At 36.5% G+C, this 16,428-nt stretch overlaps 1 protein-coding gene across 1 annotated transcript; it reads left to right on the top strand.

Moving 5' to 3' along the window:
- The first annotated feature begins 803 nt into the window (after nucleotides 1–803).
- On the top strand, nucleotides 804–1,961 carry LOC106674347 (serine protease VLSP-1). Its single transcript, XM_014406991.1, has one exon. The coding sequence runs from the start codon at nucleotides 838–840 to the stop codon at nucleotides 1,927–1,929; it is 1,092 nt and encodes a 363-aa protein (XP_014262477.1). The 5' UTR covers nucleotides 804–837; the 3' UTR covers nucleotides 1,930–1,961.
- Nucleotides 1,962–16,428: the final 14,467 nt, after the last annotated feature.

The raw sequence follows: 16,428 nt of genomic DNA, 5'->3' as shown, positions 1-16,428 counted from the left end.
ATAAAGGTATCCAGTAGTGTGTATAACACATAAATCCTTCGAGTTTATGCGGTTCTAAAATTGAAACCATGTAGGTTTCCGATTAAGCATCTTAACCATGTAACTATGTTTTATTTAAAATTATGTGGAAAAAATTGTTCATAATATGTAACTTTGTTAATTTTACTATGTAGACTGAAAATATTTGATTTTTAGACTTTTTTGGCTATTCATAAACTTTGATTGCTTTTAATATATTTTTATTGCAATCTACATAAAATATGCTATAAAATGATATATTCAGATAGTTGTTGATTTGAAAGAAAAATATTTAACAATGGAAAACTTCAACTTTCAAAAAAAAATTTTGACGAAACCAGGTCCTATTCTCAAGAAGTGGCGGATGCGTGTTTAATATTTTGGAGTGTAAAATCACCAAAAAAAGTTTGCTCCAAATCCGTGTCAAACCAACCTGGTCGTCCTCTTAAGGGATGGGTCATTACTGGATGATTCTTCGCTTTTTTGTGCTAGATTGTTTATTTTATTTTTCTTAAATTACCAGATTTTGTTTTACTTTAGTTTTTCATTTGCTGTATTTAAATAAATACTGTTGTAAATGTAAAATAAATGTATGTAAATAAAAATTTTTAAAGACTACTTATTTCTAAAAAACGTTAAACTTTTTATATAAAGAAGGGCTTTGTTTGGTGGTAGTTAATTTACTTGCCAAAAGTACGATATTTGAGATAATCTGTAGTTGCTATTTGTTGTAGAAAATTATTATAACAAATATCACATGTAATTTAAAACAGTTGTATTAAAGATCAAACATCTCTTTACAAAAAATGCACTTTCAACATGAAAAAAAGTATTATATTATGGTTCTTTTGTAAAATATTTTCTTTGAGTATATATTTCGTTGCTGGAGAGACAAATTATACAGGGTCTAATTTTGTCGGCTCCGTTCCGAGAGATAACGAAACTTACGGAAACAGTTTGAAGAAAGCGGATAATACAGAAACTGCATCGGGACATGCAAGTGGAATAAACATTACGTCTCGAGGATACTTATCTCACCGGGAATTGGAGCCACTCGGAAGCTTCTTTGGTGGTAGATATCCGCTTTACGCCGAATATCCTTTTCTTGTAAACATAGTGATTAGAGAAAGCGGAACTTCTCATTGCGCTGGGACAATTATTTCAGAATATTTTATAATAACCTCTTGCCATTGTACATGTTACGACAATGGGCGTGGGGAAATCGTCGCCGAAAAGCCCGACAAGTTTTTGGTTTTTGCAGGAGCGCAGGCTGCATGGGGCATCGGGACGCAGTCCAACCTCTCCCAAGTCCGCCGAGTCTCGAAGGTCGTCAAGTACTTCTACTGCTCGAGGGACAAAGACACTCTTGCCTGGGATCACGACGTGTCAGTTCTAACTTTAACAAAACGTTTGATTTTCAACAAATTCGTCAAACCGGTCAATGTCAAGTCCAAGTCGTCCAAGGAGATAGAGAGGCTGTTCGAAAACGCCCTGGCTATAAGTAAAACGTGCACCGTTCTCGGTTGGGGTGCCAGCAAAGGGTACACGGGCGTACTTCAGGCGATTGATCTCTATCCGATTTCTTCGTTTTTATGCCAAAGCAGCATAAAGGACAAAAGTTATACGCACATTTTTGAAAGGTACAGGATTTGCTTTCGCCCCTTCGATATGCTCTCCACTGCGTTGTGCGTCGCCAACACCGGTGGTCCTCTAATCTGCGACAACAACTTCTGGGGAGTCCTCAACTGGGCTCCCAACTGCTCCAAAACGGCTATCCCTATAGTTTTCACCAAACTGGAAACATTTCTGGATCTTTACGCACCTCTATCATCAGCGACTTGCGATAAAATCGCAAGGTTTATTTTATTTCTGTTTCCACTTTTCCAAACTTTGGTCTTTTTGCATTATTAAACAATATTTGTAAATGATATGAAATAATTTAATTTAAATATATTTAAACATATGATAATTTACACCTTTTATTTACAGTTTGTGTTCAAATCAAATTTAATAAAAAATAATACAAAATATTTTTCTGTCTGTTTTTTAAAATTAATATAGAAGCGTTATATTATATTATGTTATTCTTCTCGTTAAGAAGGTAGAAAGGCGGCAATTTTCATACTCAAAGGAGCAAAGATCAAACAGAAGCTCCTTAGCTTTTTACATAACCATGGGGCATGAAGATTGATTTAAATTTGATAAATAGTTTTTAAAAAAATCAACTATCGACTTATTTAAAAGAAAATGTTTATTTAATACTGTAATCATAAGCATAATGTTTTATTAACATTTATTTAATAATAATTATTTATTTAATAATAACAGTTAAACATTTGTTTAAAGTAATAAAAAAAGAAATTTAAAAAAATAATCGGTGGCCGCAACGGTTTAGGCTCATCGCTGTAAAGTAAAAGTCCCGGGTTCGAATCCAGCGGCCCTGCATTCGAACCCGACATACTTACAAATGGGCTTTTTTTTCAAAAACACCGGCACCCTGAGAGTTTATATGACCTGTGCTGTTGCGAACCCTCATAAAAAAAAGAAGAAAATAAAAAAATAAGGTAATAATTAGTTTTAAAAACTTCTTTATATTGGTAATTATGTATATAGGGTTTTCATTTAAGGGCTATTTTTTGGCTGTTTATTCTTTCCAATACGTGGATTGAAGCTTTTCTTCCTTACAATTTCCGAATTGAGGACAGGAATTGATCCGGAACTCAATCCGGTTTGTCACAAGGCAGCGTATTAATGCCAGTCACACGATTTACCGGTAAAGCTACGACAATTATGTCGGTAGAAGGAGCAATTTTGACCGTTAAACTAGAATAACCCAAGCTCAAAATGGAGAATCAAAAATGAATTAAACTTCATCAACTAGGAAATGCAGAATATTCCAACGTATACGACTGTTTTTGACGGATCTAAGTGCGTTGGTATAACTTTAGATGCATGACTCCGACAAAGCACAAAGTACAGTTATGGTAAATCTCCCTGTGGCTGTAATAATAAAAACCGTTTTTATCTCACCAAATGGAGTGAATTCCGATCCACACAATTATTCATTTCATTGTGTTATCTGTGTTCCTTGGTATGGCGTTATGTGTGCACATGTTGTGATGAAAAACATACATCATGTAATGTCGGGTGATGTTCAACCTCACGTTAAAAGTAAGAAAAACGAATCGACCAATGGTCATGTGTCCACCATTGTGCGATAGCAGTACGACCAATTAAGACTTAAGAAGGAACTTATTAATCATAGTTGATGCACTCTGGTTAGTCAGACATGAAGATCTACACAATCTTAAATTAAAAGCTGTCAAAGAACCGCCTTCAAACAGTTCTTTACTTACTCTTCACTAGAGGCACTAGAAAAAGTAAATAAACGTATTGATTAATAAGCAGCTGTAGAGACCGATGAAAGCACGCTCCTTTACAGGTTGGGATTTATAAAATCTAGCTCTAAAGCGATCTTCTAGCAACTTAAAAAGATACTCAGAAGCGCAGATAATGCACCCTGTTACGCAACTGCAGTAGAGATATTTAGTGACTGGGGGTTTAGGGACTCTGAGATGGGCTAGTGTTGGTGTATCTATAGAGTGCCATGGACTCTCTTTGCAGGTCGGCTGCGAGTAACATCGGCTCTATTCAGGGCCGTTCCTATCGTGTGAGTTATGAGTGAGAAAGTGAGCTGTTGCTTGTGGCTTGTGATAGCTGCTTTCTCCGTTAGTGATTGTCTGACGAGTTTGACTTTAGCCAGTTCACCGAAAGGGAGAATCAGTGTCGAAGTAAAAGAAATGCCTAGTGAAAAATTTAAGCCACAGGGAGTCACCACAAAAGGAAGCACCTACACAGATTACAGGTTAGATGTTGATGCAAAAATTCGGGGTGATTTGGCATACTGTGCCCTGTAAAAGGAATTGTATCCCAAGTTATTTGCCTATAGCCTATACCACACTGCCAAAGTCCTAAGTCATCAAGGCATTTGATTACTAGGCCTAGTTTTAGTGGTTGTATTTCTTCTACGTTATTATCCCAAATCATGCTTCTTCGCAAAACCTGTAGGTATGATGTTAGTTGGTACCAACCTTCCTGATATGCCAATTCATCCCGGAGAGCCGCATTAGGAATCCTTTTAGAATTAGGAGTTCCTTTCTGCTTCTCTTTCCAAACATCGCCCTAAGGTTTTTGGATTGCTTGTGTTCAGTGGGGGAATTTCATCGTTACCTCGCTGAAAGTATGGATGTACCATAAAAGGTATATACCTATGAGCAGTGTTACAGCCATTTTCCTTGCAAGGACATCTGCTTCTTCATTCCCCTGTACTCCTGCGTGTCCGGGACCACGGATAGTTGTTTTAAGTATCTAACCTGTTTAGTTTTGCATTCCAGCACCATCCTTGAGATAATGATGTTTAAGCTAAGATGAGTGCCCGGCTATCTAACAAGACAACCTTGATTTTGTATTGCCTGTTCAAATTGAATTGATTGTCTTTTTCCAGCAAACTACAGGTGCACTTTTCCATGGGCTGAGAGTATTTACTTTAGGGCCAAAATCTGTGCAAGACGCCTTCATGCGTCCTAGATCCATCCATCTACCAGCTAATAGTTTCTTTATTAACTGTAAATTTTTCCTTCCTCACTTTTTTTTGGTAATTATGTCTGGCAATTTTATTTAGATTCAAATATCCTATTCATATCCTCTCTAGGGTCCATGGATATCGATTATTCTCTCATTAGGATGCACTTTGTATTTTCATTTAAGTTTTAATCCTTTTGAAGATTGTTCTTGGTTGATGTTAATAAGTTTCCTTTGCTGGTTTCCTTGTGATTTGGTGGAGGGGATTCCAAAACTGGTTATCAAGCTTAAGACTTTTGGCATCCAGCTCTGAGGTAAATAGGGGCGCAGCCAATGCATCTTGTGAGGCTAGAAATTAACTATATGCTGAAAATAGTCGAAGCAGGGATAGGGATAAAAGAGGCGGCCACGAGGCCTACTGCACCTCGACCTGAATAGATCTATTGTGCTACTCTGTTCTTTTATAACCCACAGGCCAGCTTCAGGTTATTAACCAGCCTCCACAACTTTGCGTGCGGCTCATTGAAGTAGGATCTTGCTTGTGGTTTTTCTTGTCCTAGTTGAAAGAACCTGCACCGGAAACATGAAACATGTGTTCTGCGGTCTCCTCCTCTTCCTGGCAGTATCTGCACAGTGTTTCTTCTGTCAGTACTGCGTGTCAGGAGCTGTGCTTTCTTAAGTGGCAGTGCCCTGTCAGGAGTCCAACCAGAATCCTGGTTCGGTTGCGGTTGCTTTCCAGTAATTCTGTTGAAAGTTTTGAGGATGGTCCTTCTATGAATCTCTTCGCCTGCCTGATGCCTGTGGTATTGTCCCACCAGGTTTTGGACTCATTAAGGATCTATTTTAAGATGTATCCTCTTTTGTGGCAGGCTGCTAGGCCAAACTAGGGTTCAGGGCTGGCTCCCTTTTTAGCCAACATGACAACCTATTCGTTGCCTCTATGTCCCGAATGTCCAGGGACCTATGCCAGGGACAGGTCATTAGTGTCGCTGATTTCCGTCAGGTCCTCCATGCAGTTCCAAACACTCTTTGCCTTCGCCTCGCATGAGGCTACGGCCCTGAGTGCTGTCTGGCTGTCAGAGAAAATGGCTATCTTCCGGGAATGCATTCCTAGCCTTTTTATTTCTCTGGCATATGATCATATGATTTCAGATTGGAAAACTGTAGCATACTAACATAGGTTTATTGCCAGTCAGTTCATCCCAAAGACACCAGTTCCCACAGTCGAAGCAAACTGACCCATCAATACATCTTCATGGACGAAACAGTAAACTTTTTCTTGTTAGTACAGAGAATGCATTAACATGTTATGTAATACGAACAACCCTCCTGAACTTAGAGAAGGTATTAATAATGATTTACCAGAATGGATGGCTGTCTAATGGGCAGACCTGCTTTGTATTCATAATAACATAATGAGAAACATGAGAAACAAACAAGAAATCAAAATCTCCACATGGAAACAGCCAAGGAGGCAATGTCAATGTCAACACTAAAACTATCTGCTTAACTAACCGACTGAAACTTGCTTACATGACTGGAAGTATGGAGAAAGTGTTAACAATTAACATACAACAAATTTTATTTACATAGTTAATTATACTGTTTTTATGAGAAAACTCTTACTTATTAGCTATGTTAAAAGCTAGAAAGTTACTCCTCAAATAAAAAGATAGAAGATGCACCAAATTATTATTGAATTTTGTACAACATAGACTCGATATTAAAAGTAGTATCGAAAAGAAACAATTGAACATTTCATACTTGATCCCATCTAGCGTTTAAGGTTAAATGATTGATACACGAACCTCAACGCCGATACGGAGATATTATAATGGATTATGAAAATCTTTAATCATATCGGATAAGTTTTCTCATGAGAGTTTAGACGCCGTACGAGATCATAATACGGATTCCACGAAGGGGTCAGCCCTATTACGCAAACCAATATGAAATCTCATCTTACTTCATTTCCCAGTCTAGTTCGGTCATGGGATCACATGTTCTAGGTGAAAGTAACGACCAGTTCAAGTGTTCGTAACGATTATGGACAGAGTAGTAAATATGGAGAAAGATTGCCACTCCTAGCCATAAATTAATGAACGTAGCTGCTTGTCGATTAAGCGTTTTGAACAAAACAGCATCATACACGGTTAAAGCCTGAAGGAATGACTTGGAAATTAAGCTCAAGCTGTTAGAGTAATGTTGACACTCTTGCTCTCTGAGTTATAATTTTCTTTTATTTACCCTTTGAAAAAAGGTCGTTTTGTAAATTTTTCTTGCTGCTACCACTCCACAGGGTTTATGCGTGCTGAACCGAATTGCCGTGAAATTGGTCATAAATAATATAATTGCGAGTGTAAAAGAAGCACAAAAATATCTATATTGAGATATTTTTCAACAGACGAAAATAGAAAGAATATAGATCCAGAAATTTGTAAGTTTTTGCAAAATGGGTTTGAAAAGTACGAAACGGTGAAACAATAAGACTGATAACTTATTTCAATTTAACAACAATGCAAGGTGACTTTCGCTTGAACCAATAACGCTATAAAAAAACCGTGATTAATATGTTTTAGTCTAGTTTCAATTTTTTTAAACCTTTTTTGGAGAAAAATTATACAGGGTACCTCAGGGCCAGTTCAACTTCAAAATTTCAAATACGGCCAAAAATCATTTTACACGCTGTAAACAATGGTCCAATCGGATTTTAAATTGGTCAAAAAAAGATAAAGAGAATCCGGCAGCGTAATTTCGACGAGGAGCTGAATATTTTACTGTATGTTCGCGAAAATTCGAATACCTCTCACCGAAATATTGTAAGGATTTTAGGTTTTTCAAAAAATAAAATTAGAGATATACACCGGACTTAGTATTTTAAGGCGTATCCGCTCTCTTCTAGTCTAGGGACTTCGGGACTCTGTTTATGACAGGCGTCTAACGTTCCTTGCAAAAACGTCGATTTGGGAGGCTGAAGGAAACTTTTTTCCATACATCCTATGAACTGATGAATCCAAGTTCACCTCTAATGGCATACTAAACCGTTAGAATTTTCGAGCGTGGGCAGAGGAACATCCAAGAATTTCGTACTCTTGTCATCATCAGGTGGTCCACAGTATCAACGTTTGGTGAGGACTTCTCGGAAATAAATTAATTTGGCCTTATTTCTACGAAAATAATATAAATGGTGTTCCTCAAATTTTTGAGAGAGGTTTTACCTGTAACACTAATGATGATAGAAATGATAAATGATGGAGTGAGTGTGGTGTTTAATACTTTTTAAAAGGATAGTTCCTACTCACAGTAAGTTGTTTTGCAACGATCCGGATTTCGAGCCTTTTAGCTCATCATCAGGTTGAAGGACTTCTACAACCACGTCTCTTGACATGAATTGCCAAAGTGAACCGCTGATACCTCCGCCAACACGACGTTCCAATTAGCAGCTGATTTAATTGAAAATGGCGCTCAATTTGAACGTGCGAAACGCGGAAATTATAACACAAATAAATATTAGAATAATAAATACTTAAAATTACTATAAATTACTATAACAATAATAACAATTAAAATAATTAGATTAATTATTTGGATGTTTGATATTATTTATGTACATATTTAAAATGTGATCTACCTCCCATTTTAAATATGTACATAAATAATATCAAACATCCAAATAATTAATCTAATTATTTTAATTGTTATTATTTTTATAGTAATTTATAGTAATATTAAGTATTTATTTTCTAATATTTATTTTTAAGTATTTATTTTCTAATATTTATTTGTGTTATAATTTCCGCGTTTCGCACGTTCAAATTGAACGTCATTAAAAAAATTCATGTCGAGAGACGTGGTCGTAGAAGTCCTTCAACCTGATGATGAGCTAAAAGGCTCGAAATCCGGATCGTTGCAAAACAACTTACTGTGAGTAGGAACTATCCTTTAAAAAAAAAAAAAAAAAGTACTAATGATGATGTTCCTCTGCAACAACGACGAAGAATCATTCCCCAGCTTGATGGATGCCCCGCACACAATTCTTTGCAGGTGAGACGTTATTTGTCGTCACTTCCTGGGCAGGTGGATAGGACCTTTTGGCCCAATCTGTACCTTGGCTACTCGATTTAACTCCCTTTGACTATTTTCAGTGAGGCCATTAAAAAACAAATCTATGCCAATCATAACCCAGCAACCTCAGTTGAAGAACTGCGACAAAGGATAGAATATGATTATCAATCCATCTCCTCTGACTGTTTCGCTCTGAGCACCGGTGAAGAGTGGGTAAAAAGAGCAAATCTTTGCATGTTTACGCAAGGCAGGCAGTTCGAACATGAAATGTGATTGTTGATGTTTTTTCACACTTTTTGTCATAACTTTGTCGCTCATTACTGTAAAGTAAAGGTTCCAGGTTCGAATCCAGCGTCCCCGCAGTCGGACGAACCCTGCATACTTACAAATGGGCTTTCAAAAACACCGGCACCCCCGTGGGTTCATATAACCTCGTAGTTGTTGTACCTCGTAAAAGAAAAATAAATAAAATAACATAAAAAAACAAAAAAATTGCACAGAGCAGACAAAATACAGTTTAGAAACTAATCATAACTTAGATGTAGAACATAAACAATAAATTGTTCTTTTTATCTAAGGTCATGGTTAAGGGGAAAGTGCCACGAGCTGGATTCGAACTCACGACCTTCGGTTCAATACGCCGCTGCTCTCACCTCTAACTTTTTTAACTCAACCAAGACCTTAGGTAAAAAGAATAATTAATTGAAATAATTAATATGGTCAATTATTACCACTAAACATATATGGATTTATAACAATAAATTTTAATAGAAATGGATGAACTTTGTTCATATGGACCTTTAAACAATTCAAATATTGTAAAACAAATTCTAGCTCTACGATTTACTTCCACCCTTTAGAGAGAATTTATGTCAAGTAAATATTTTCCAAGTATATAAAACAATCGTAAAGAAACGTGGGCGAAGGAGCAGTAAAACGGGGTGACAGTGAAAATGGCTTAGTGAAGGAATGCGAATCGTGCAATCGGAGACGTTAAGTGATCGAGCGAGGTCATCCTCTTCTTGTGTATCGTCTTTACTTCTTACAACTGGGAACAATGTTTGTTTACCAGTGACAGATTTAAAAAGACTACAGTAACGAATTATTTTTAATTTATTTGTAGACGTAAGAATATTAACATATTTAGAAAGATAGCTAAATGGTTCATCCAAACCCGTATTTTATATCATATATTTAATTGCAATGCCCCCTATTAAGAACGTAAGAATATTGCTACAGGGTTAAATTTCAATATTACCTAAATAAAACGTAGTTCAATGCCATCAGAAGGAGGTTTCTATCTTGACTTTTCTTGAGATATTAACATTTTTGTGATTTTTTCTAAAATCAGATTTTTTGACATAAAATAGTAATTTCTCGTCTTTAACTCATTAAAATACAAATCTGACCTTCATTTCGCAAACTACAATAAATTTTTCACAAGATAACATTTCCGTTGAAAAATTCGCGTTCTGAATCACAGTGGCTACTCAAATAATAACTAATGGCAAAATCCATGCTTTTTTAAACTACTAAATTGTGGCTCGTGCAATGACTTTTCCATCAAAAGTTTCGGGGATTTTACCAAAGTTGTCTTATTTTATAATTATAATTTGTGATTTGGTGGATAGTATTCCAGTATTGGTTATCAAGCTTAAGACTTTTGACATCCAGCTCTGAGGTAAAAAAGGGCAGGAGCCAATGTACCTTGTGAGGCTAGAAATTAACTATAGCAGAAAACAGTCGAAGCAGGGATAGGGATAAAAGAGGTGGCCACAAGGCATACTGCACCTCGACCTGAATTGATCTATTGTGCTACTCTGTTCTTTTATAACTGACTGACCAGCTTCAGGTTATTAACCAGCAGCTTTACCAGCGGCTCCTTGATGTAGGATCTTGCTTGTGGTTTTTCTTGTCCTAGTTGCAAGAACCTGCACCTGCATAGACCTTCACAGAAACATGAAATCTGTTCTGCGGTCTCTTCCTGGCAGTATCTGCACAGTGTTTCTTCTGTCCGTACTCCGATCCTATGCATGTGCTTTCTTTTGGCAGTGCCCTGTCAGGAGTCCAACCAGAATCCTGGTTCGGTTGCGGTTGCTTTCCAGTAATTCTGTTGAAAGTTTTGAGGATGGTCCTTCTATGAATCTCTTCGCCTGCCTGATGCCTGTGGTATTGTTCCACCAGGTTTTGAACTCATTAAGGATCCATTTTAACATGTATCCTCTTTTGTGGCAGGCTGCTAGGCCGCAGTAAGGTTCTGGGCCCAGAGAGTCCATGTTGGCTTACTTTTTGGCCAACATGTCAACCTTTTCGTTGCCTCTATACCCCGATTTCTATACCCTCATTAGTGTCGCTGACTTCCGTTAGGGCCTTCATGCATTTCCAAACACTCTTTGCCGCCTCGCATGCAAATTATAAATAATTAATGAATGCAGTCTGGCTGTCAGAGAAAATGGCTATCTTCCGGGAATGTATTCCTAGCCTTTCTATTTCTCTTGCACATGTTCAATCGCTATGATTTCGGACTGGAAAACTGTAGCATACTAACCTAGGTTTACTGCCAGTCCGTTCGGTCTTGTAGTTCATCCCAAAGACCCTAGTTCACACAGAGATTTCACCAAAGTTGTCTTATTTTATCATTTTTCCAAGGACAAACTCACTTTTACATTTTTTAGAACTTTTCTCAGTGAAATCTCCTTGAAAAACGGGACATCGAACCCAATGAGAGGAGCAACACAAGAACATCGTACATGTCATATTTTTAATGCAAACATTTATTAGTTGCTAACAAAAATTAGACTCATTCTTCTCGTGTCGTGGCCAGTGAGGAGCCCTGATTTGACCCCACTAGATTTTTAGATATAGGAAATTCTGAAAAGTGCAGTGTGCAGCACATCTATCGAATCGAGGGAACAGCACATAGAGAAAATTGATGTGCATTGACATGAGAGAAAAAAGGACGAAATCCTCCTTGCAGTCACGTCGGTTGCATCCAATAAGTAGAAAAGTCATTTCGAACAAGACATCAGTTAATTTACAAAAAATGCACAATTTAATTATGTTCAATTAATTAATCTTTAATTAAGGTTTTGGGTGAGAAAAAAAGGCAGTGTTACGAGCGGGATTCGAACCCACGAACTTCGGATAAATACGCCGCTACTCTACCACTTGAGCTATCGTGACTTCGAAGGTCGTGGGTTCGAATCGCGCTCGTAACACTGACTTTTTTATCTCAACCAAAACCTTAATTAAATATTAATTAATTGAAAAGAATTTATTTGGTCAATCGGACCTCGAAACCTAATAAATGTAATTTAATTGTTTCATTTTCATTGTCACTTTTCTTTTATTGTGTACACATTATGAGAAGAATTGATCTATCGCTACCACTAATAAACGTTTCTATTAAAAATATGACATTTAGATGTTCTTGGGTTGCTGATCTCCTTAGGTTCGATATCAAGTTTTTTGTTTCCTTGCAAAGGCGATTTCACTAAGAAAAGTTCTAAAAAATGTAAAAGTGAGTACGTCGTTGGAATACTTATAAAATAACGCAACTTTGTTGAAAGCACCGAAAATTTTGATGGAAAAGTCATTGCACGAGACACAATTGATTATTTAAAAATATGTATAAAAATTTAACTGTATTCACTAACTTAGTCAGGAGGTTACAGCAGCTGGATTCATCCATTAATTTCTTCAGTCTAAATTGAGACGTATCAGAAAAAAAATTTAACTGAAGCTGTTTAAAATGTCAGCTATGATTGGACTTTCACGAAGAAACCGCAAACATCACTTTTGAAAAGAGTACGCAAATGTTTCAAGGTGAGAAAAAGCAATGCACCACCTTTTGAGGTTTTATGAACCTATTCCAAAATCGTGTCATTTGATAATTGCCGCCATCATCCCCACGTTCATCTCGCCATATGTCCTTGCCCGGACGATTTTCGGCTGTATGCCAATTCTGTCGGAGAGTAATTAACTAAAACCTGTATAAGGTTGTTTACTAATCAGCGATGCGGTTTAAGGAGTTAAAAAGCTGGAATGGGGTAGGTGTAGGACAAATGTGTCAGGACTACAATAATCTCGGATTTAATAAATCCGAGATAGAAATTTTCTGTATTCATTAGAGTTGTCTGAACATTTTAAACGGTCGCCTCGATTTGGTTAAAACGGGGGGGTGTTCAATTAGGCGGCTCCCTAGTTGGTCGGCAGCCAAAGTTGTCAGTCTCTATAAATGCTTGTTGAATGATTTCAAGTGGTTTCTGGCTGGATAATCGGTTTATACCTCGAAGGATGACTAACGATTTCCACACAGCCGCTTGTACCAAGGGTGGTAAAAATTTATGACATTAAAACATGGATTTTGTAATCATAGTTGAATTATTTCTTGTCAAAAACTAATTTTACAATTTCAATGCATGTTGTGAAATAACATCACTGACAACCTTAAATAACAGTACTGAGTTATAAAATAAACCGCATCCCCACTAAGAACTCTACTCGTATAAAAGAATCACCGCAATAAAGAATAATAGAAATAAAAAAAGCAGTTTATAAAAAATAATAACGTTTAGAATAATAAGAATAACAGTCCTTTTTTAAAAAGATAGTTCCTACTCACAGTAAGTTGTTTTGCAAAACGTCCGGATTTCGAGCCCTTAGCTCCTCATCAGGTTGAAGGAGTTCTACAGAACTCCTTAGAACTCCTTCAACCTGATGATGAGCTAAGGGCTCGAAATCCGGATCACTGCAAAACAATTTACTGTGAGTAGGAACTATCTTTTTACAAAGGATTGAACACCACACTCACTCCACCATTCATCATTTCTATTAAGAATAACAGTAATGTAAAATAAACAGAAGTAAAGATTAACTTAAGTAAAACTAATGATAAATGAATAATACGATAAATAATAAGGGTAATGCTAAATAACAATATCAATGTAACATGAGCATAACGTTATCGAAACAAATCAATAAAATTGCTACTAAAAATATCGGCATTTTATAGAATAACAACATAGTGAAAGTATAGCAACAAACATTATTAACAGAACTGTATGTAAGTAAACCATTACTAGAAAATTAAGAAAAACAGCTTAACAATTAGAAGAATATATGTAAGAACAAGAATAACATGGGGGCGTCGGTGGCCGTAGGCGAAGCACTGAAGTGCAGCAGCGAAATATTACAATTTGATAACAGAGGTACAAAAATATAATGTACTAGAACACTTATTTGTTTTGAGTTGTGATTTGTTAACAAAAGTACTGAAATATTGCAATTTTATAACAGTAATACTAGAAAATTAAATTTAGTAACAACAATACTAGAACATCGCGATTTATTAGCATCAGTACTGGAATATTACAATTTAATAACAGCAAGAACTAGAACGTTATAATTTAATAACAATAGAAATTAAAAGATTGAATTTTATGACGACAGTACTAGAGCTTTGTAATTTAATAACCGCAATACTGGAACATCGCGATTTATTAGCATCAGTACTGGAATATTACAATTTAATAACAGCAAGAACTAGAAAGTTATAATTTAATACCAACATTACTAAAACATTGCAATTTAGTGACAATAGTACTGGAACTTTGCAATTCAATAACCGCAGTACTGGAAAATCGCGATTTATTAGCATCAGTACTGGAATATTACAATTTAATAACAGCCAATACTAGAACATCGCGATTTATTAGCATCAGTACAGGAATATTACAATTTAATAACAGCAAGAACTAGAACGTTATAATTTAATAACAAAAGAAATTAAAAGATTGAATTTAATGACGACAGTACTAGAGCTTTGTAATTTAATAACCGCAGTACTGGAACATCGCGATTTATTAGCATCAGTACTGGAATATTACAATTTAATAACAGCAAGAACTAGAACGTTTTAATTTAATAACAATAGAAATTAAAAGATTGAATTTTATGACAACAGTACTAGAGCTTTGTAATTTAATAACCGCAGTACTGGAACATTGCGATTTATTAGCAACAGTACTGGAATATTACAATTTAATAACAGCAAGAACTAGAACGTTATAATTTAATAACAACAGTACTAAAACATTGCAATATAATACCAACAGTACCAGAACATTGCAATTTAATGACAGTACTGGAGCTTTGCAATTTAATAACCGCAGTACTAGAACAACGCGATTTTTTAGTATCAGTACTGTAATTTACAATTTAATAACAACACTAACATTGCAATTTAATGACAATAGTATTTACAGGCACCTGCTCCTGGCCCAAAGCCCGCGCAGGTGCCCCTTATGCAGAGAAAGATTGTTCGATGCGTCCCTCATAATAGAATCTTATCCTTGGCGCCCTACAGAGAGCATGTAGGCATGCCGCCGCATTTAAGAATGGGTCTAGGGTACAGTAACGAGTTCTGGGCCCCCTGTCCCGCTTTTTGGATGGCGTGGATTTTTATTGTATATAGATCTGTTTAATATGTTTTGTTGTTATGTTTTGTTTGTGTGCGTGTATTTATTAGTGTGAGTGGTGAGGGGTGATGGTCATATATAACGTTACCAACTGTAGTGTGTGTGTATATAGGATAGATGGCGGAATATTTATGAAAATATCCCAACGGCCCTAATTTAGATTAGATTATTAATATTGTGTGTAGGTCGATGGAGGAATATAGAGTAATGCACTGACTAATCAGAATGAGTGCAATGTATATGTATGTGAATGTATATTTGTGCGATTGTATTATAGAAGTTAGTTAGTTTTAGGCTGGAGTATAGTTTGCGTGCGTTGGGGGCTAAAATGACCTAGGTTAGAGGCTAACCTCGTTGGCTGGGAAGCGACTATCTCTACCTAAAAGGTGGGTTGAGATGGGAAGTTGGTGTCCGAGTGGATCGGATGGATTTTGTGGCTTTTTATCATGGTTGTGCAAACATATGCTTCCAACGTTGGTTGTTGTTGGAATATTGGGGATTTTGTTGACTGAAAACAACATTTTATTGTTTTTTCATTAAGAGCATTTGCATAAAAAGATGGAGAGTTGGTGTCAAAGAGGATCGAAGTCACGATAGCCAATTGGTTAGAGCAGCGGTGTATTGAGCCCGAAGGTTGTGGGTTCGAATCCCGCTCGTGACACTGACTTTTTTATCTCAACCAAAACCTTACATAAAAACAATAATTAATTGAAAAAAATAATTAATTATATGACAGTAGTTTTAAATGATTACAGCACTACTACTAATCTATGAGAGCATTTGTTTAAAGAAAGGCATTTAAAATTCTTCAGACCAATAAAAAAATAGAAGTAGAATAGCATTGCAGAAACCTTTCTTGTTTCCTATATGGAGTGGATCCATTCATCTTCAGAACGAGGGTAAATTCTTATATTACGCCTATTAATGTTTCTCCCTGGTTATGTAAAACATCTCATCCGATTGAGCAACTTGGTTTTTTGGCGATCCTAATGGTTTAATAAAGATTACCACAGTCGGGGGCGATCTTGTGAAACTTTGGAAGAGGCTATACGTGACGACGAGACCACGTTTCGAAACAGATGCGGTCTTAACTCTCAAGCTCTGCTCTCCTCAGGGGCCAATTCGGAAACTGACATACGCACAGTAATCCGCTGATTGCAGGAGTCATCACGTAATAAGTCTCACCGCCTCGTGGTGCGCTCAATACAGGATCGACTCATTTCCAGACAATAATCTTCACTCCGAGGTCAAGAACAATTGACGCTTCATAATCCTGTGACGATAG

Source organism: Cimex lectularius, unplaced genomic scaffold (genome assembly GCF_000648675.2).
Source record: "Cimex lectularius strain Harlan isolate CLEC.00 unplaced genomic scaffold, Clec_2.1 scaffold269, whole genome shotgun sequence".
NCBI lineage: Eukaryota > Metazoa > Arthropoda > Insecta > Hemiptera > Cimicidae > Cimex > Cimex lectularius.
The sequence above is the reverse complement of the archived record's forward strand: the minus strand, read 5'-3'. Positions and strand labels throughout refer to the sequence as shown.